Genomic DNA, 19421 nt, shown 5'->3' with positions numbered 1-19421 from the left:
GACCTCCTGGGGCAAACAGGAATGTGAATGAATGCAATGACCTACTCTCTGCAGGGGAGGAGAGCTGGACCCCAGTGGGCCCAGATCTCAGACCAGTGTGTAAAGGATCCGTAGTTCTGTGGGGAACAGAAGCAACCTCATCAGCTGGGAAAGTCAGAGAAAGGGTCAATGACAACAATGGGAGTCAATCACAATGCCCAGCAGGCACAGATGACAGATTCTCAAAGCCAGACCCCAACTGACAGGACCAGAACCTTGGAGAGGTACCATCGGTCCTCTCCCCAAGTTGACCCGCAAAGCTTCAATGTCTACCAGGCGGAAGTTTGTGGAGCTACTACCGGCTCTGCTGCTGGCTTCAAAGGCCGGTCAGGTCTCCTGTGGGCCCTGGGATCAGGAGGCCAAGGTTCCCTCAAGGGCTCAAAGGAACTTCAACCCAGAGTGATGCCAAGGACAGCTTAATGCAGGTGTTACTGCTATGTCACCGTCTGCGCCCCAGAGGTGAGAGTAGCATCACCCAAGGAAGAACCAGCCTGAAGGCAAAGCCACAGCTGCTTCTGCGAAGGCCCAGCTCACCCACAGCTCCCACCGCGCCAGAGGGCACTCTGTGCTCCAGATGGGAGGACCAGCCTGGGGACCTGGCACCTGGTCGCCAAGCGCCTGAGGGGACTTCCAGGACCCTGAGGGCAACTCACCCTGGAGGTGGCACCTACCGACCTCTGGCGGCACCGGAGGGCACTCGCGTTCTGGCACCTGGACCACAAGGAGCCCCCCGCCTGCAGTACCCGCAACGCCCCAGGAAACACTTCCAGTCATTTTCTAAAGGCTTCAGATTGGGGTCGGGGATGTCTCTCAGGAGCCCAGGCTGGCGACCCTATGTCTGCTCCATGCCCTCCCCACCCCACCAGCCCAAAACTCCTCAGGGTTTTGCACGTGTTGCTGCTCCCTGCCTGGAACGGTCCACTCCCTTTTTGTCCTAGGCCAGTGCCCTCCACTCTTTTCTGATCACCTATTCACATTTCTCCCCACATCCTGCAGGCCGCAGGTCACAGGGCATCCTTCCCTTCTACTACACCAGCCCCACCCAGGCCCTGTAGCCTCAGGAAGCCCAAAAGACCCACAGTTGGAGTCGAAACTCTCTTGGAGTAGCGGCTCTCATATCTTTGGCTTTGTCCAAACAGGACCTCCCCTCCTCCCCAAAATCAGGTCTCTGGTAGAGGACTCTGGAGTAAGGTCCTGGGGAGCACTGGGGGATATGGCTTTTCTCTATTTTCTTCTTCTTCTCCTCCTTTTTTTTTTTTTTTCGTACCAGGGATAGAACCAGCAGCACTTAACCACTGAGCCACATCCCCAGCCCTTCAGAGACAGTGTCTTGATGAGTTACTTAGCACCTTGCTAAATTGCTGAGGCTGGCTTTGAACTTGCAATCCTCCTGCTGCTAGGATTACAGGCATGCGCCATCAGCCTGGCTGCTTCTCTGTTTCCTTATCCAGCTAGACACAGACTTCTATGCTCACAGTCGAATTTATTCTCGCTGCGGCAAAACCCAGAGTCATTGCCAGCCCTGCTGGGATAACAACAGCTTTATGCAGGTCCAAGATGTAGATGGGGGGGGGGTGTGGATGTGAGGATGGCCTTAGGCCTGAACCTAAGCAACCCCAGTTTATTTTTTACCTTTATTTTATTTATTTATTTTTATGTGGTGCTGAGAATCGAACTCAGGGCCTCGCACGTGCTAGGCGAGCTCTCTACCGCTGAGCCACAACCCCAGTCCCAGCAACTCCATTTTAAAACTCAAGTTTGAATCATGCAGTCTCACCAGGCACACCTAAAGGAGCCCTCCAGTATGGCCCTCAGCCACAAACAAGTCACTTCTTCCCACCCTAATAAACTCAGAGTGAAGCCTCTGGCAGGCTGCCCTCACTGATTAGAGGGAAAAGCCTTGATAAGAGAGAAAGGTGGAAAGATTAGGTTGGGAACCACCAGACCAGTTGTCACTGAGAGATCCCAGTGGCAGTTGATAAGGATTGAAAGGGGGGTCAAAAGCCCCAAAATTTGGTATAAATAATAGAGCAAATGAACAGACATTCAGCCATCCAGCCAACAAGGATGTCCTCACTCTGAGAGCCTGATGAGGACCTGGACTGACACCCTAACACTTTTTGTCATTTGCTGATCCTCTGCAGTTTCCTCACCACTCTCAAACTCTACAACCACATCTTGACCCTGGTGAGAGCCGCATCTTGTCCCTAGGACCCTCTCCTTAACTGGCCATCAGCTCCACCCCAGGAGAAGCCTGCCTCGGTTCCTAACCGGATCACCGCAGTCTGAGTGAGTGTGCACCTGCTGGACTTAGAGCCTAAGGCTTGAGAGGGTTTTTTTTTTTTTTTTGTAGTTATAGATGAACACAATGCCTTTATTTTGTTTATTTTTATGTGGTGCTGAGGATCAAACCCAATGCCTCATGCATGCTAGGCAAGTGCTCTGCCGCTGAGCTATGTAGCCCCAGCCCAAGGCTTGAGACTTTGGATCTGACACTTGAACTTAGCAATCATGATTAAGTGTGTTTGCACTGCTTAGAATTAATCTAGAATTGTTTGCTGTGAATTGATTATGTCTATTGCAGTGCCTAGCATTAAGGATTGTTGTTTTCTTGATTAAGAACGGATAGAGTGAAATTGTAGTGAGTGATTTGAGTGAAAAAATCATTTACCAGGGCGGAAGCGTGGGCACATTCTTTATTTCTCCCCGTGGACTGCATGAGTCGCATCTTTCGCCCATAGTGACAGTGGGTTGGTATTGGTCTCTGCCCCCTCGTATTTCCCAGTGCTGGCCAGGTGGTCAGAGCTTCCAGGTTCCTTCGCACACCGCCTGGTGTATGTCTGCTGTCAGGGGCCGGAAGGCCTGGACCCGGTGGTCCAGTATGAACACGGGGTCAACGATGACACTCACATCAAAGCCCTCACGCACCAAACGGGGCTTCACCAATTTGAACGTGCTGGTGATCTCCAGTACCTCCTACGGGGCGGTGATGGTGACGACGACTGTGAAACCCTGGGCCGTGATCCCTCGCCCACCTACTCCTGGCGGCCGCCCTGGCTTACCTGGATACGGATGAAATGCGGGACGGCATACGCCGGGAGCCAAGCACGGACATGCTGATACAGCTTCTGCCCATCGAAAGTCTGGCCCGGAGCCAGCTGCACGGCAGCCATGCCCACCTTCCCCTCGCACCCTGGGAAGCACACCTGTCACTCTCGGCTGGCCCTCCAACCTGGCCCAGTTCTGCTCAGTGGCTGTGACACTGGACATTAAACCACTGGGTCACGGCAGTTCCCCTGGCAGAATCGAAATAACCACCCTCGGCCCACAAAGCTTTTGGAGGTTTAAAACAAGCAAACTCCTCGCACCTGGCACACACACGCCGTAGACATTCACCTCCTGCAGGAAGTCCACCTGCGACAGCACGCCCTCCACTTCCCTGGTGGAAACGTTCTCACCCTTCCATCTGCAGGGGCGGGAGGCGGGGCTTGGGACCACGCCCCCGGAGGCGGGAAGCCCCGCCTCCCCCTCAGCGCCGTCTCCTCCGGGTCCCTGGGGCCCAGAGGCCCCGCCCCCAGCCCGGCCCCGACCGGAAGGTGTCTCCCAGGCGGTCCCGGAAGTAGAGGAAGCCTGCGCCGTCCAGGGCCAGGACGTCCCCGGTGTTGTAGTAGAGGTCGCCCCGGCGCCGCACGTCCGTCACCAGTTTCCGCTTCGACTGCTCTCGGGGCCCGCGGTAGCCCAGAAAAGGGTGGCGGCCTAGGACCCGCGTCAACAAGAGACCGGCCTCCCCTGCAGGAGGAGGAGTATAAAGAGGGAACCCGAACCTCGGCCGCCACCAGCCCCCGCCTCAGTTTCCCAAGGGTGGTGGGCTCTTCACCTGGCACGGGGAGGGGAGAGAAGAGTAAAGACCCCGAGGAGACAGACGCCGGAGACCGACGCGAAGTGAGGGGCATGGGGGAACCCGTGAGAAACAGGAAAAGGATGACAAGGAATGGGCAAGAAAAAATGGCGGTGGGAAGAAAGACAGGGCCAGGTCCTTGCGAGGCCCCAGGAGAGAAGACAAGAAGGTACGGGACAAGGGACTGATGCCCAGGAGGCTGTGACCCCCGCAGAAAGCTCGAGAAAACAACTCAGACACCTAGAGACCCACCGTGAGAGCAAGAGACTGAGGCAGGGGAGCTGGCCCCAGGTGGTAGTCAGACAACCCAGGGCCTGGAGATCAGTGAGGGCTGCAGACACCCCAGTTGGCACCGATCTCAAGGCTTTGGGCCGCTTGTTCCAGAGGTGGAGGAGGAGACTACAAGTGTCCACAAGGGTGTCCACTGCTCCAACACCAGAGAAAACTACCTCCATACCTGGCTCCACAGGGATGCAGAAGCCCTGCTTGTCCCTCACAGGTTCCGCTGCCTCTGTGTCAAACTGCACAAGCTCAAAGGGAGACAGGACCTGGGGTGGAGGGTAGGGGGCATTGCAGAGGTCCTCTGGGGTCAGCCTCAAGGCCACTGTAACATGGGTGCCCTACCCACTCACTCGAAGGAGGCAGTTTGTCTTGCCCACAGCCCCACAGTGCCCCGGATAGTTCACAAAGCCCATGTTGCCCTCCGTGGAGCCATAGAATTCCCAAATCCGAATGGGACCGAAACGCTGCTGGAAGGTTTCCCACACATCTGCCCGTAGTCCATTGCCCATTGCAAGACGGACTGTATGTGTTTGGTCCTCTGGTCGCTGCAAAGACATCACAAGAAGAGTGAGGAGGAGACAGTATGTCCAGGAACCTTTTCCCAGGGGAGGGGGGCTATGTTGGGTCCTTATCTTAGGAGTTATCCTGGGGGATGACCTGTAACTAGATCTACTTGGGGTTCTTTATTATTATTATTTTAGTTGTCAATGGACCTTTATTTTATTCATTTATATGTAGTTCTGAGAATCAAACCAGTGCCTCACATGTACTAGGCAAGTGCTCTACCACTGCGCTTTGACCCCAGCCCCTACTTGAGGTTCTTAAGGATATTTATTGCAGGTAACCTGTAGAAGTTACCTGAGAGCTTTGCCTCTGGAAAGTTAACTGGAGGTCACTCCTAGGTTGACTGGAGACCACATCCATCTGGGGGTCTTACTGGGGAGGAATATGTGGGGTCTCACCTGGGGGAAGTTACCTGGTACTCTGACCTGGCAGGGGTTACCTAAGGTAATCTAGAAGGGAGCCTTACCGAGAAGGTAATCTAGAATTAAGGTAATCTAGAAGGGAGCCTTACCGAGAAGGTAATCTAGAATTAAGGTAATCTAGAAGGGAGCCTTACCGAGAAGGTAATCTAGAATTAAGGTAATCTAGAAGGGAGCCTTACCGAGAAGGTAATCTAGAATTAAGGTAATCTAGAAGGGAGCCTTACCGAGAATGTAATCTAGAATTAAGGTAATCTAGAAGGGAGCCTTACCGAGAAGGTAATCTAGAATTAAGGTAATCTAGAAGGGAGCCTTACCTAGAAGGCTTACTCAGGAACCTTTATTTGAAGGTAACCAGGGGAGTGACTTAAAGCCTCATCTTGAGCAGTTACCTGAAGCCTTTCTCTGAGTTACCTTGAAACTTAACTGGGAAGGATACCTGGGGACCTTGCCTAGAGATAGTTACCTGGGAACCGTACCTTATTGCTCTGTATGAGGATGTGAGTTTACCCTTGAGCTACACCCTATCTGGGCACTTTACATATATTTAATTCATTTAATTTTGACAATACCCCCTCAGGTAGGGGCTATTCTTACCCATATTTTTCAAATGATGACACTGGTAAACTCACCTGCCCAAGCTAATCATCAAAAGTTCCCCAACCTTGTGTATAATTCATTATCTGGGCATTTGCCCAGATAATGTTTTACCTGAGGAACCTTGCTAAGTTCAACATGTGAATTTTCTCAGGTGCTGGAGATTGAACCCAGGGCTTCACACATGCTAAATGCATGCTCTACCTTTGAGCTACACCCCATAGGACCAAAGGTGCCACCACCAACTGTCGGGAGCTGCCATGTAGGAACCAAGAGCCCCTTAGCCTTGAGCGATGAGAATGTGGAGATATGGCAAGCCAGCCATGGGCTGCGTGTGTGAACTATGAGCACCGAGCACACAAAGTGGACTGAACCCACGTTGCCCCTCTGTTTGGGCGAGCTTCGCTCTGGTCTTTTCGCTTGCTCTGCCTATGATTCCTACACAGCTCATGAGATGGGCATGGCCTTCCTAGATGTCAGTCAGCCTGCTGACAGTAGACAACACAAAGCTAAACTCAACCCCCTGAAACCTGACCCCTGGCCTCATTTGAATGGCTTCTCCCCAATAAAGGGTTCAGCATGTGCCTCTCTCTCTTTCCACAGACCCCTAAGGTCAGAGGAGCCATCACAAGACCCAAAGAAAAAGGTATTTCTCTGTCTCTGTGCGATTATTTCATGCAGCCCAGTTCACCTGGAGTGACCTTGAGTGTTTAGTTGTGGGACGAAACAACCAACCCGTACCAGTACCTGAATCTTATCTAAGAATTCTACTTGGGATATTATCTGGGATTTCATGCCTGGAATATTCAACATGAAACCTCATCCTAGAGCCTCACCTGGGGCACATTACACAGGTACCGCAGGATCTCGCCTACATACAGGATCACTGTCACACCATGCTGCCGGCAATCATTCCAGAAGCGGGAGGCAGAAAATTTGGGGGCCAGGACACAGGTGGCTCCTGGGAGGAAGAGAAGGAGTGAGTTTCAAATCATGCTTGCAAGTAACTGTGAGAAACTGCTTTGAATGTGTGATTGTGGCATGTTAGAAAATGGGACAATGTCAATCTCATTTCTGTGTCTTGGCCCAGCAGGACTACTCCCATGAGAAGAGTATAGGGAGGCCTGGATTCAAGTCTTGTTTCCAGAAGTGTGCAAAGCTCAGTACCTGGTATAAGGTAAACACTGCCAAATAAGGGCTGGCGATTAATTATTCTCAAATTTGATAAGTGAATGACTAGTAAAATAGAAGGGTAAGTGGGAGGATGGGTATGGTGGATGGGTGGAAAGGTGACTTGGTGGGTAGATAGATTGGGGAATGCATGGATGGATGGGTGGGTGGGTACATGGATAGATGGGTGAATAGAAAGATGGATGGATAGGTGTGAGGGTGGATGAATGGACAGGTAAGTAGGTAGAGAGATGGATGGGAGAATGGGTGAGGAGGAAGGTGAGTAATTGGGAGGTTTGGTAGGAGGGCATATAGTATTGGCTGATGGCACATGGATTAGTGATAATATTTAGGGCCACTGTGTTCACTCCAGAAAAGTGATTCTTCCCTCCTGATCCCTATATGACATCTGGTTCATCATCCTGCACCCAAGGGGTAGCTGCTTGTGTGCCTGGTGAGGTAACAAATGTGTCTTCTCTGAGACTGTGTTTTTTGGGGAAAAGTAACAATGCTCTCTGTGAAAACACAACCCAGGTCACTGAAATTGGCAGTTTTGCTTCCAATCCCTAAGGAAACATCTGAATTGCAAAAGAAACAACTAGGGAACCTTGATGGAGAGACTTCCCAGTCCATCTCAACCTCTCTAAGGCAGGTAACAGACATAAGTGCCCCCGGTGTGACAAATGAGGAATCACCAAGATTCTTGTCAGGAATAATAGAAATCAGTGCTGGGGGTGTAGTTCGGTGGTAGAGAATTTGTTTAGTATATATGAGTCCCTAGATTCAAGCCCCAGCATGTGAACAAATAGCAAAACAAAGCAGAAACTGAACCTAAAAAGCCTTTAGAAGGCCTTTCAATCTTACAGGAAATCCTGGAGGAAAGAGGAATGGACACCTAACAAGTAAAGGAAACACGGAGACTTTAACTGTAAAAAAGCAATTGGGGAGGGCTGTGGTTGTGGCTCAGTGCCAGAGTGCTTGTCTGGTGTGTGTGAGGCACTGGGTTCAATCCTCAGCACCATATAAAAATAAATAAAGTATTATGTCCATCTACAACTAAAAAAAAAAAGGCAATCGGGGAAATTTGAATATGGACTTGACACAAAATAGTACTAAATGGTTACGGTTCTTTTTTTTTTTTTTTTTTTTTCTTTTTTTAAATTTAGAGACGGGGTCTGGCTAAGTTAGCCTCACTGAGTTGCTGAGGATGGCTAAGTTGCTGAGCCCTGGTACCACAAAACAAACAAAAATTCTAGAATTTCCTCTAAAATAATCTGGAAAGAAGAGTACATATAGAAATAAAACTGGCACCTTGTTGACAACTGTTGAAGGTGGGCAAGGATATATATAAGACACCAGCAAACTATCTGTACTTTTGTGTGTTTGAAATTTTCCACAAGAAGCTGGGCATCATGGCACACACCTGTAGTCCCAGCTGCTCAGGAGGCTGAAGCAAGATATTCTCCTGAATCCAGGAGTTCAAGACAAGTCTGAGTGACTTAGCAAGCAAGATTCTGTCTCAAAAATACACATGTTTAGGGGCTAGAGTTGTGGCTCAGTGGTAGAGCGCTCGCCTAGCACATGCAAGGCCCTAGGTTCAATCCTCAGCACCACATAAAAATAAATAAAATAAAGGTATTGTGTCCAATTACAACTTAAAAAAAAAGAATTTAAAAAAGTACATATATTTAAGCCAGTCAGGGTGGCCCATGCCTGTAATCCCAGTGGCTCAAGAGGCTGAGGCAGGAGGATTGTGGTTCAAAGCCAGCCTCAGCACAGTGAGGTGCTAAGCAACTCAACTCAGTGAGACCCTGTCTCTAAATAAAATCCAAAATAGGGCTGGGGATATGGCTCAGTGGCTGAGTGCCTCTGAGTTCAATCCCTAGTAAAACAAACAAACAAACATGTATTTCTGTGATAAAAATGTTTATATGGGCTGGGGGTGTGGGTCAAGTGGTAGCGTGCTTGCCTAGCATGCGTGAGTTTGATTCTCAGCACCACATAAAAATGAAATATTGTGTCCACCTAAAACTAAAAAATAAATATTTTTAAAAAATATTTATATATAAGCTAGACACAGGGGAACATGCCTATAGTCTCAGCGACTGGGGAGACTAAGCCTGGAGGATTGTGAGTTTGAGGCCTGCATCAGCAAATTAGTGAGAATGTATCTCAAAAGCAAAAATAAAAAGGATTGGAGTATAGCTCAGTGAGTTTAATCCCCAAGCCACCCATACACACACACACACGAGAACCTGGGGTACTGGGTAACCTATGGGGTCGTCGCCTGGACCACCCCACCCTGACACCCACTTCAATGGTTCCACTGATTGGAGGGATTTTCAGAGAAGGGCTTACCAAGCTCTAAGCAGCTGAGGATCCCAACAACAAGCCCCATCACATGGTACAAAGGCAGGACAGTGTAGACCACGTCATCAGCTGTGGCCCCACAAAAGGGCAGCATCTTGGTCATCTGTAGTACACGCTCATGTGAGAGGATGGCTGGCTTTGGGAGCCCTGGAAGGAAGGAGTGGGAGGTGAGTGGTGAAAGGATAGCACAGAAGAGCCATAACAGAGGGGCAGCTCTGCAGTCAGGCACTGGGCTTAAGGCCTCAGAGGAGTCAAGTAGGAATCTGTGGCTGTATTCTGAGGCTGAATCCCAATAGGGAGTAATAGGTAAAGACTAACAGTAGGGTTTCAGTTCTATTTATTGGACAGAGGCAGGATTTCTGCATTGACCACCCAAATCTCACTGGGAATCAGAGTCAAGACCAGGTGTCTGAATCAGAAGGCAGGTGTCAGAGGACAAGTGGCAGGCACAGGACATGTCAGGGTGGTGTCAGGTGAGAGTTCAGAGGCGGGGCTGGGGCTGCGGGGTACCCTCACCGGTGGTCCCTGAGGTGTAGATGAACAGGGCAGGGCTTTGCCATGTGACCTCAGCACGCAGGTCAGCAGGCACGGGGTCAGAAGGAGCAGCCTCCAGGGCAGCCCCCAGAGCCCCCACACCTGGTGTAGGGGAGACGTGACTGAGGTAGAAGCAGCGGATGTTCTCAGCCTGCAGCTCAGGAAGGACTTCTTCCAGGTTCTCCTTGAGATCTGCAGGAATGGCCAGAGGAAAACTGAGGCAGAGCCTACCTGTGAGGTCAAGCGGGGTACCCGAGACCCAGAGGCAGACAGCAACTAGCATTCTTGGGCAAAGAATTCCATAATTAGTAATTTTATTTCTTTTTTGCAAAGAAGGATTGAAACAGTAATTTTGGAAAAATTATAACCATTGGCCCCAGGATTAGTCTCCAATTATGCCAGCTTTTGACCCTAATTATCTGTGACATGAGCCGACGGGAGCAAAGGGCTCTCTTCCTACCCCCCACCAGAACTTCTGACCTTCAGTCCAACCCTTGCTCCTATCCCCTTCCCTCCTCCACTGGCCCTGGGGCCCTCACCTGTGTCCACCACCAGCAGCTGTGCCCCAGAGCTCAGCACAGAGTGCACCAGGGGTGTCCCCCGGACATGTGGGTTGATCCAAGCCACTGGGCAGCCCAATTTGGCCAGCCCCAGCCACACGGTCAGAGCAGGAATGGCCTGGGAAGTCAGTACCAGGAGGGCAGCTGGCTTCCTGACACCCAGGCCTGTGGGGTTGCCCAGCTCATTCTTCAGGGCCCATGCTGCCTGGCAGGCCTGGGCATCTAGCTCACCAATGGTGACCGAGCAGGCCCTGTGCCCTGTCCACACCAAGGACACCCGACCAGGTTGTGCTCTTGCTTGTCGCTCGAAGGCATCCACAAAGGTGTCGGGAGGCTGTCGCCTCAACTGTGTCCTGATGTTCCATCCTAGGTAGAGGATCTTGGCCAAGTAGGCCATATCTGCAGGCAGCCAGCGTAGCCCTGGGGGGGGCCGTGCAGGTGATAGAATCAGTGTCAGAAGCACAGCCACCAGGCTCAGCCAGTGGGACATCCAGGAGCCGATCCAGGGCTGTGCCAATACCACCAGGCCAAGCAGCAAGAAGCATGTAGGGTCTCCCAGGAGCCATCGCAGGGTCAGTGCCACAGCAGGTAGCCATATGGGCTGCTCCAGACCCCACAGCAGTAGCAGCAAGAACAGCAGAAAGGCCAGCCACTGCCTGATACCCATGGCACCAGCTCTGTCCTTGGAGAAGTGGCTGTGGAATGCACTCTCACCTCTGTCCCTGGGTTTCCTGGCCTTGGCCTCCTGCCCTCAGAGCAGCCTGTCCACCCCTCCCCCAGATGATGGCCCAGGCACTGACAGTGGCTGCTCCGCCCTCAGCTCTGTTCCTCCTATTTGTTTTCCCTTCCTGGTCTTGTGTCTAGTCCCAGCCCTTCCTGCCTGTTTACCAGGCCTATCCCCCTCTCTGCTGCAGGCCTCAGGGCCCCCAGGTCTCTCTTCTTGAGCACAAATGCCAGTCTCCTTTCTGCTTGTCCTGCCTGTCTAGTTCTCTTTCCAGTGTGGGGACAAGTATATGGAGTACTGCATACATGGCGTACGTGAAGGGTGTTGAGTAGCAAACCACTTACCCCATAGGCACAGCCCTGGGTGTGAGGCCCTGTGCTGCAGTCCCTGTGCTTGCTCCATGGCCCACTCCTAGACTGGTCGCTGCCAGGACAGTTGCAGAAATTGTATTGGTGGCTGCCTGTCATCTGCCTAGCTACTGCCTGACTACATATACATGGTAACTGTGCAATAAAGTCAGACCTGCTTCCAGCTTGGTCTCCGGAGGTCTTGATTAGCGACTCTGCAGCCACCCTCTATTCTACCTATTCCATGGACCTCCTTGCTGGACGAGAGCCCACACATTCCAGGGCTGGGAACTGCCTCCTTCCCCTTCCATCCATGCTTACTATATTCCAGGCATTTGGGAGACAGTCAGAAATCCCAGCACTGGGAGTGTTTCACTCAAGTCAAATGGAAAAGCTTCAGGTGCTCTGCTGACCTCACTGGGTGGTCCTCCTGTAGTACTCACTAACCCCTTGGGGAGAGGAGGTTCTGCTGGGTTAAGCCTTTTGTTCCCAGTGATCAGGCATCCCTAACCTCCTGCCTGCCAGGTGCACAGCAATAGCTCAGAAAATAAACACCTGCAATGCCTGAATTCAAGCCTAGCTGTCCACCACAGGCCTGCACTGGGACTCTGCCTCACCTCCACATCAACAGGAATTGAGCTTGGGGTTCAGAAGTTTAATTCTTCCTGTGATGTGTGGTTTCCCCTTGCCTCTAGAGGCAGTGACAAGTAGGACTAGGGCATGGCCCTTCTGGCTGTAACCCCCTCCACTGGATCCAAATCCTTAAAGCAGGGTACCCAATCCAGGAGCTGTCAGTGCACTGGAGGTGGGAGAAGGGGGAGTATGACCCCTCTGGGTAGGCAGAGGTCTGATGCAAGGTCCTGTGACATCATCTTAACTTGGGTGGCCACCTTCATCCACCCAGCCCTAGGGTCTCTGGCTGCTCTTGCACCTTCCCCCAGGGCCAACTAATTCACACTGCACTCTAGTACTTGGCACCCAGTAACAAAGGGAACAAAGGTAGGTATCCTGGGCTCATATACCCTCAAGCAGCCTGGCTCCAAAGGACCCCCTGGGTGAGTTTTGGGGTTCCCCTCATTTCAGATGGAGGGCCTGGCCTACAGCTCTGAGTGAACTGACCTTCAGTCGTATATGCAACTCACTCTAGATACCCAGAACAGAATCCCATGGCAGGGTGCTGCCCAGAAACGTGGATGCCGAAGCCTGATGTTCCTAGCCCAGCCAGTCTACAATGGCAGTGTGCACTGACCAGAGTCTTTTATTATAAAGTGAGAAGTGAGAGTTCCAAGGTCTGACCTATTCCATGATGGGTCCATCTGGGCTTTCTCAGGCCCTGGATGAGGAAGGGGTAGTGCCAAGTGGGGCCCAAGGACATCATTCAACCAATATTCAGACAGAGCTGTATCCCCACCCTACAGCTAATGGGAGGCGCACGCAAATCAACACCAGAGATTTAAACCCTGGACCCGGTTCCTAGGGCCTGTGAGCCTACTTTCAGACTGGAAATGGTCCAGTTCTTAGTGGCCAGGTCTCTGACTGTCCCCTTTGTGGACCTTGCCCTACCTAGAGGGTTCAAGGACGTGGAAGAGAGGAGTGACCGAGCAGGCCCTGTGCCCTGTCTACACCAAGGCTGGGCCCCAGGTTCAGTCTGGAGAAAGGGATAGGGCAGGGAAGAGTGGAGTGGTGGTGAAGGAAGGCAGCAGGAGCCAACTGCTGTGAGGCGCAGTCGATTCTTGGCGGGTGTAGCCAGATCCTGCGTCAGGTCGCAGGGTGCGCAGCCAGATGGCGCTCCAGCAGCGCTCTGTGCGAGAAGACCTTGCCACAGGCGGGGCAGGGAGCGCGCTCCGGCCGGTGTGTGCGCATGTGCACGTTGAGGGAGCTCTTCTGTGTGAAGCGCTTGGCGCAAACTGCACACTGGAAGGCGCGCACGCCAGTGTGTGTGACCATATGCTTGAGCAGGTAGTCGCGCAGCGAGAAGGATCGCCAGCACACTGCGCACTGGTGTGGCTTCTCACCTGGGGACAAGGAGGGCAGTACATATGCGTCAGACCACTCAGCTCTCCCAGGCACCTGTTGGCAGGGGCTCTGGTCTTCTCCCCTCCCTAAGTAGCCATTACCCCCCAGGATTAAGTGAAACTTCCCAATTCTGGAGTCCTGCTCCACAGGGAGCCCCTCTCCTGGACCCACATCTTCATCCAAGGGTGCCATTGTCTGGCAGGTATGCCCCAGCAGGGAACCCTGCCCTGGAATATCCACTGGGAACTCCCTGGACTTTCAGGACCTTCCTCCCTAACACTGGGCCCTGTATAGGTAGAGCCTTCTGAACTCTCTGCCAATCACTATTCTTTTTTCCTTTTACTTTTTTTAATTTTATCTTGTGGATCGAGTCCAGTGCGCTGTACGGCTGAGCTACATCTCCAGCCCTTTTTTTCTTGGGGGGGGGGGGGGGTACCAGGGATTGAACTCAGGGACCCTGGGCCACTGAGCCACACCCCCAGCCCTATTTTGAATTTTATTTAGAGACAGGGTCTCACTGAGTTGCTTAGTGCCTCACCATTGCTGAGGCTGGCTTTGAACTGGAGATCTTCCTGTTTCAGCCTCCCCAGCCACGAGCATTACAGATGTGCACCACGGTGCCCCGCTAACCTTTTTAATGTATTTGAGATAGTGCCTCACTAAGCTGCACAGACTAGCCTGGTGATTCTCCTGCCTCAGCCTCCTGAGTTGCTGAGATTAAAGAGGTGTGCCACTGCACCCCGCTTTGCCAGTTACTATTTTAAGGACAGTCTAGTAAGGCCCAGCATGCCTACACAAGGAGAGATCAGGACACATCTGCCCCTTCCTGCTGGAATCCCCAGTCAGAATCCTGACTGTTGCCACGACACTGTCCCCAGGGTGAGAGGCTGCACTCATCACCCTGGACTGCAGGGGAGGCAGACTTTAGGCTCTCCAGTCATCATGCATTGACAACGTCTATCTCAGTACCAAGGGACTGCAGGGCAGCGCCTGCTGGGGTGGGGTGAGGCTGACTGTCTCCAGACCAACCAGGCTTGGGCACTTGGCTTAGGTCACACATGTCTTGCAAGGTCGGCACTACCTTGGAGTCCTGGCAGCATTCTGCATGCCCATCGCCCAGCTCCCTTGTGTCGGGTAGGATAGCAACCAGATGGAGATTTTGAACTGTGACATCTCGGTCACTCCCCAACTGAGACAACACCGACGGCTTTCCCACACCTCAAAGTCAAATCCCAAGTTCTGGCCCCTGAAGAGCCTCTGGCTTCAGTCCCACTGTAATGGTTTTGGTTTTCGTGACAATGGTCAGCTCTACCGGCTGGCCAGCTTCTGCTTTTCATACTCCTGTCCCAACCCAGTCCCCGAGAAACAACCTTACCCAGGACCTACCCACCACCACCCCAGGCCACCTTCCTGCTCTACTGCTCCCTGGCCCTGAGGAGACACCTCCCTGGCCAAGATCAGAAGGAAGTTCCCCATGGTCTTTGAGGCCTGGTTCCCCTAGGGGCCTGTGCGGTTCACATACTGTGGCTATGTCTTCTCCTAAAACTCCAGCCCAAAGGGCTACTCCTCAGTCTTCACTCAGCTGCCCTCTGCCAGCTTCCCCCACTCTTCCTAGGTCAGGGAACACACCTGACTGTACCTCAAGCCCCAACCACCTAGTGAACAGCTGGAGAGATGTAGGAGACTACCTGGAGCTCTACCCCCATACCCCAATCCCTGCTCCATCTCTCCTGCCCCCCTCCAGGCCCCACCACAAACTTTTCAAAGGCCTGGATTTATAGGTGTGCACCCTAATCCAGGCTCAGGATTCCCCATCCCCCAAAACAGGAGGGGAAGACACAGGCAAGAGTACCTATTACTCAGGAGACTCCCTCCCCACATGCCTCATATTTGGAGGGTTCAATTTCCAGCCCCCCTGGGGTAACACAAGAGTAACAAAACCACATCAGTGCCCAACTGCCCCTAGGGCTTGAATCTCCAGTGACCAAGGGGCTGAGAAAGGTGGTCCTCCCGGATCCCCTTGGCTCACCAGAATGGATGAACATGTGCTTGGTGTAGTTTTTCCGAGAGCTGAACGTCTTACGGCAGTGACTACACTCGTAGGCAGGCTGCTCTGCTCCGGGAACACGGACAGGGGGACCTGAAGGGGCACTGGCAGGTGCCACAGGCGGGGCCAGGGCTTCCCCAAGCTGAGTGCTGGGGGCGGCCTCAGGCTGGAGTGCAGGGTAGAAGGTGGATGTGGGTGCCGGAGCTGGCCCTGATGGTGCAGGAGGGGTTGGCTGGGGTGGCCCCGGCGTGCCCAGGTGAAAGGGGAAAAGTGCTACAGGCATTCCTGAGGTTTTCACGCCAGGCACCCGGGGTCCTGCCAGGGAGCAGTCAGGTGGGGCAGGGGTCTCAGCAGGACAGCCTTCTGTGGCAGTGCCACCCTCCTCGTGCCAAGCAGATACATAGCTTTCTGGAAACACGTCCTCGGCCACCACAGCCCCGCGAAGGAAATCTCTGCCTGCACTGCCATAGTCAGTGAGGCCCGCAGAGGCAGGTGGGTCCTCTCGAGCGCTGTCCGCAGCAGCAGTGAGGAAGCCAGTTGCACAGTCAGGGAAAGAAGGGGGCGCCTGGCCCTCACCTGGGCCACCACCTTCACCATCCTCGCCGTCGCTTTCGCCATCGGTGTCCTCCTCATCCTCACCTCTATCCTCAGGGACTGGAAGTACTGGGTCTGCATCAGGACCCTCTATCTTGGCTGGGAGTGCAGGCAGCTGAAGACGTGCAGGCTGGCGTTGCTTGCGGCTATGTGCTACACCAGGGTGCCCCAGGGGTCGTGCAGCCAACAAGTGACGCAGGCGGTGGCGCAGCTGTGCAGGTGCCAGCGGTGGGGGCACCGGTGCTGGCAGGGGGGCTGGTGCAGGGGTTCCTGGGGCACGAGCACGGGCGATAATCTGTGTGCACTCATCTATCACTGTCTGGATGCGAAGCACTGACGCAGCTGTGAGCACCTGCAGAGCCTCACCCTGTGCCACCACAAGGGAGCCGCTATAGAGGAACTCAACCAGCTGGCGCACAGTCTGTGCAGGCACCACTGGTGGTACGCGGATCTCCGAGTGGCCAAGCAGCAGCTTGTCCTGAAAGAAGGGGGAGCCTGCAGCCAGCACGCAGCGGTGTGCTCGCAAGGAAGCCTCACGGATGCGCACAGTTACATCACAGAAGTGCCCACCAAGCCTCTGTCCATTGAGGGTCTCAAGCAGTGATCGAGAAAAGTTCTGCAGGTGGATGTGGTGCACTGCCTCCGCAGCCGCCATCTACCTAGGACAACAGAACCGGGAGAGGAGGTCATCCCAGGACTCTCCTCTCCCACTGTTCAGGGCAGGGCCAAGGGTGCACTGCACTCTAGACCTTGCCCACCCCATATCTCCCCAGCAGCCCCTCACAGTCCTGGTTCACAACACACAGGACTCAGCCACCTCAAGTCTTCTTCTGCAATGCCCTCTGCCTCCACAGCCCCCAACATCCCTCTGGAAAAGGGTTAGGAATATCAGTTCCCAGGTGCTCCCCCTCCCTGAAGGTGCAGAGTTTACCTCCTCCTCTTCTTGGCCCACTCCACCCCAGTTAAAATATCCTTAAGTAGCCAGGTGCATACCTGTAATCCCAGCCACTGGGGAGGCTGAGGTAGGAAGACCTCAAATTCAAAGCCGCCTCGGCAACTTAGCAAGGCCCTAAGCAACTCAAGGAGACCCCATATCTACATAAAATATGAAAAGGGCTGGGGATGTGGGTCAGTGGTTAAGTGCCCCTGGGTTCAACCCCCAGTTCTAAATATATATATATCTCCATCCTTAAGTAGCCTCCACTCTCCCTCTGAATGTGTAGCTCTGTGTAGAGGAGCTAGGAACCCCCATTTAGGACCAGCTGCCCTGCCTCACTTAGCAGATCCTCATACAGAAACACTAGCCAGTGTTCATTCAGCTAGTTGTGGCCCCCACTCTGCCTGTTTTTTTGGTCTTCCCTTTCCTACTTCTCCAACTTACTGCAGCTAATTTCCTGTGCTGACCCAGGAATGCTGTACCAGAATGGGGTTACATTAACTGGAATATGTAGGTCTTCACAGGTGGCACATCTGCCTCCTGGTCAGATCCATTTGGAGTATGCCTGGTCACATAGGAGTGAAGGTAGAAAGCTGGTCAACAGCTGGGCAGGTGCCCCAGGGTGTGTGACATAGAGAGGCGTTATATATGAACCATGTGACTGGATGGGTAAGGGTGAAGCACCAGCAGGCCACAGCCGGTGTGAAGCCATGTAAGGAGCCTGGCTGAGCAATCCTCATGCTTCTTGTGAACTGTGACCCTATGATCCAGACACTGCCCAGCCTCAGTCACCAGAAGGGGGGGTACCCTCAGGGGATTCTGAGAAATTGCTACTTCACCCATCAAGCAGGTGTCCAGAGGGCCTGTTTTTCTGTCCCTGGAATAGGACAGTTTACTCTGGTCATCTTACACCCAGAATGTACAGATTTCTGGTCTAAGAGGGAGAATCGACAAACCCTGAGACTGTCTACTCTCCACCAACTTGTCTCTGCAGGGTCACCACCCCGGAGTGGAGCCCCACTTAATCCTGCCCCTATACCCTAAAGATCTGTTGGGGGTCTCAGTCTCAACTCTTGCCTCCCCATTTGCAAGAACCATCTTCCAGCAAGACCCCCCAGCCACTAGGCACCAGTTACCGATGAAGTAACATTGCTGGTTCCCTCCACATCCGCCACCTCCAGGTTTATTCCCCAACACATCAGCCAGAGGGAGCCTGTACGGACCGAACAGACCAGGACCCTTCTGACCTCAGAACCCTCTAAGGCCTTGAACCAATTCCTCAAAGCCAAGCCTTGGCATCTACAAAGGCGGGTCTCGGCCAGCCGCACCATTCTTCAGGGTAGAGGAGAGGAGGGCGGGGCACAAATCTGCGCACCAACCCGCGAGGCCTGGGCCCTTTCTTCTTCCAGCCCGCCCCGCCCTGCTCCCTGAAGGGCTCCGATTCCACAGCCCGGAGGCCGCGGGGCGGTCCTGGGTTCCTCCCCACAAAGGCCCACCCTCCTGGGACTGGCGTCGCACACTCGTAGCCCAGTCTTCGCCCACGCGCTTGACTCCCAGAGCCGGGTCCCGCACTGGGCACCACTGCTGGCGCCTGCCCTGCGCGCTGAGCCGCCTCTCCGACCCGCTGCGACCGCTGGCGCGGCAGCCCCCGCCACCCCAGGTCCCCCGCCGCACCCTGGCCTGCGAGGCGCTCCGGTCCTGCAGCGCCCCCTCGCGTCCGCCGCGTGCGCTCCGAGCCCAGCCCCGGGGCCCCTCCCCTCGCACGTCCCGGCCTCCCTGCCGACCCGGCGGCAGGGGGATGCCCGCCCGACCCCACCTCCGACTCCTGGCCCTGCAGTGGCCGCCTCCCGCTCACCAACTCCCAGGCCGCACTTCCGGGCCAGAACGCCGGCGGAACCCCAGGCCGCGGCCGTGGCCGTGCGGGCGGAGCGCTAGGTCGCAGCACGTTTCCTGAGGTTTTGTGGCTCTCGGCCGCCGCCGCCAGGCCGCACTTCCGGCTCTCGTCAGAGCTGGAAACAAACGAACCAACAAAACATCGCTGAAGCCGGGGCGGCTGCGACGCCGGGGATCTAGGACCCGGGCCCGCTTCCGGCGTCGCCCTGGTGACGGGTGGGGGCGGGGCCAGAGCTGTCACTCAGCTCGCCTTCTGCCCGGGAAACTGAAGGTGGGGCCTAGCTCTGCGGTGCAGGCCTGTAACCCCAGCCACGTGGGATTGCCAGTTCGAAGCCAGTTGGGCAGTTTAGTGAAACCCGAGCTCAAAATGAAAGTGAAAAGGTGGGGATGTCACTCGGTGGTACCAGGCCCTCCACACTGGCACAGCAGG

General features: G+C 54.0%; 2 protein-coding genes and 1 long non-coding RNA gene across 12 annotated transcripts; 1 reads left to right on the top strand and 2 right to left on the bottom strand.

The window, feature by feature from the left end:
• Nucleotides 1-2716: 2716 nt before the first annotated feature.
• Nucleotides 2717-11105, bottom strand: Slc27a5 (solute carrier family 27 member 5). The gene is made up of 10 exons (XM_026379730.2): nt 10413-11105; nt 9856-10065; nt 9328-9486; nt 6636-6760; nt 4570-4764; nt 4395-4485; nt 3630-3828; nt 3408-3505; nt 3102-3232; nt 2717-3015 (listed from the first exon to the last, which is right to left on the bottom strand). The coding sequence occupies exons 1-10, from the start codon at nt 11098-11100 to the stop codon at nt 2839-2841; spliced, it is 2073 nt and encodes a 690-aa protein (XP_026235515.2). The 5' UTR covers nt 11101-11105; the 3' UTR covers nt 2717-2838.
• On the top strand, nt 4019-8083 carry LOC113175496 (uncharacterized). 4 transcript variants are annotated; one of them, XR_013342447.1, is made up of 5 exons: nt 4681-4800; nt 6403-6445; nt 6654-6798; nt 6893-6976; nt 7343-8083. It is a non-coding gene; the product is annotated as an uncharacterized LOC113175496 (long non-coding RNA). The 4 variants fall into 4 exon arrangements; XR_013342445.1 differs by lacking the exon at nt 4681-4800 and adding an exon at nt 4019-4106 and having other exon boundaries at nt 6893-8083; XR_013342446.1 differs by having other exon boundaries at nt 6654-6778; nt 6893-8083.
• A 2157-nt stretch (nt 11106-13262) lies between the features above and the next one.
• Zbtb45 (zinc finger and BTB domain containing 45) lies at nt 13263-19178 on the bottom strand. Of its 7 annotated transcripts, none has more exons than XM_026379748.2 (3): nt 18915-19178; nt 15550-16820; nt 13263-13519 (listed from the first exon to the last, which is right to left on the bottom strand). In XM_026379748.2, exons 2-3 carry the CDS (start codon nt 16814-16816, stop codon nt 13263-13265), a joined length of 1524 nt encoding a protein of 507 aa, XP_026235533.2. In that variant the 5' UTR covers nt 16817-16820; nt 18915-19178. The 7 variants fall into 7 exon arrangements, with proteins under 7 accessions (XP_026235533.2, XP_026235532.2, XP_026235534.2 ...); XM_026379747.2 differs by having other exon boundaries at nt 15550-16816; XM_026379749.2 differs by having other exon boundaries at nt 18954-19178.
• Nucleotides 19179-19421: the final 243 nt, after the last annotated feature.

This window comes from Urocitellus parryii, chromosome 15 (genome assembly GCF_045843805.1).
Source record: "Urocitellus parryii isolate mUroPar1 chromosome 15, mUroPar1.hap1, whole genome shotgun sequence".
NCBI lineage: Eukaryota > Metazoa > Chordata > Mammalia > Rodentia > Sciuridae > Urocitellus > Urocitellus parryii.
This window is presented reverse-complemented; position numbering and strand designations above follow the sequence as displayed.

Excerpts from the sequence above, each read along its gene's own strand:
- Slc27a5 (XM_026379730.2), bottom strand. The coding sequence starts at position 11,100 with ATGGGTATCAGGCAGTGGCTGGCCTTTCTGCTGTTCTTGCTGCTACTG. Across the intron at positions 9,487-9,855 it reads CTACACCTCAGGGACCACCG|GGCTCCCAAAGCCAGCCATC; the intron begins GTGAGGGTACCC and ends CCTTCCTTCCAG. Across the intron at positions 4,486-4,569 it reads AGACAAACTGCCTCCTTCGA|GTCCTGTCTCCCTTTGAGCT; the intron begins GTGAGTGGGTAG and ends CCTCCACCCCAG.
- Zbtb45 (XM_026379748.2), bottom strand. The coding sequence starts at position 16,816 with ATGGCGGCTGCGGAGGCAGTGCACCACATCCACCTGCAGAACTTTTCT. Across the intron at positions 13,520-15,549 it reads GCACATGTTCATCCATTCTG|GTGAGAAGCCACACCAGTGC; the intron begins GTGAGCCAAGGG and ends CCTTGTCCCCAG.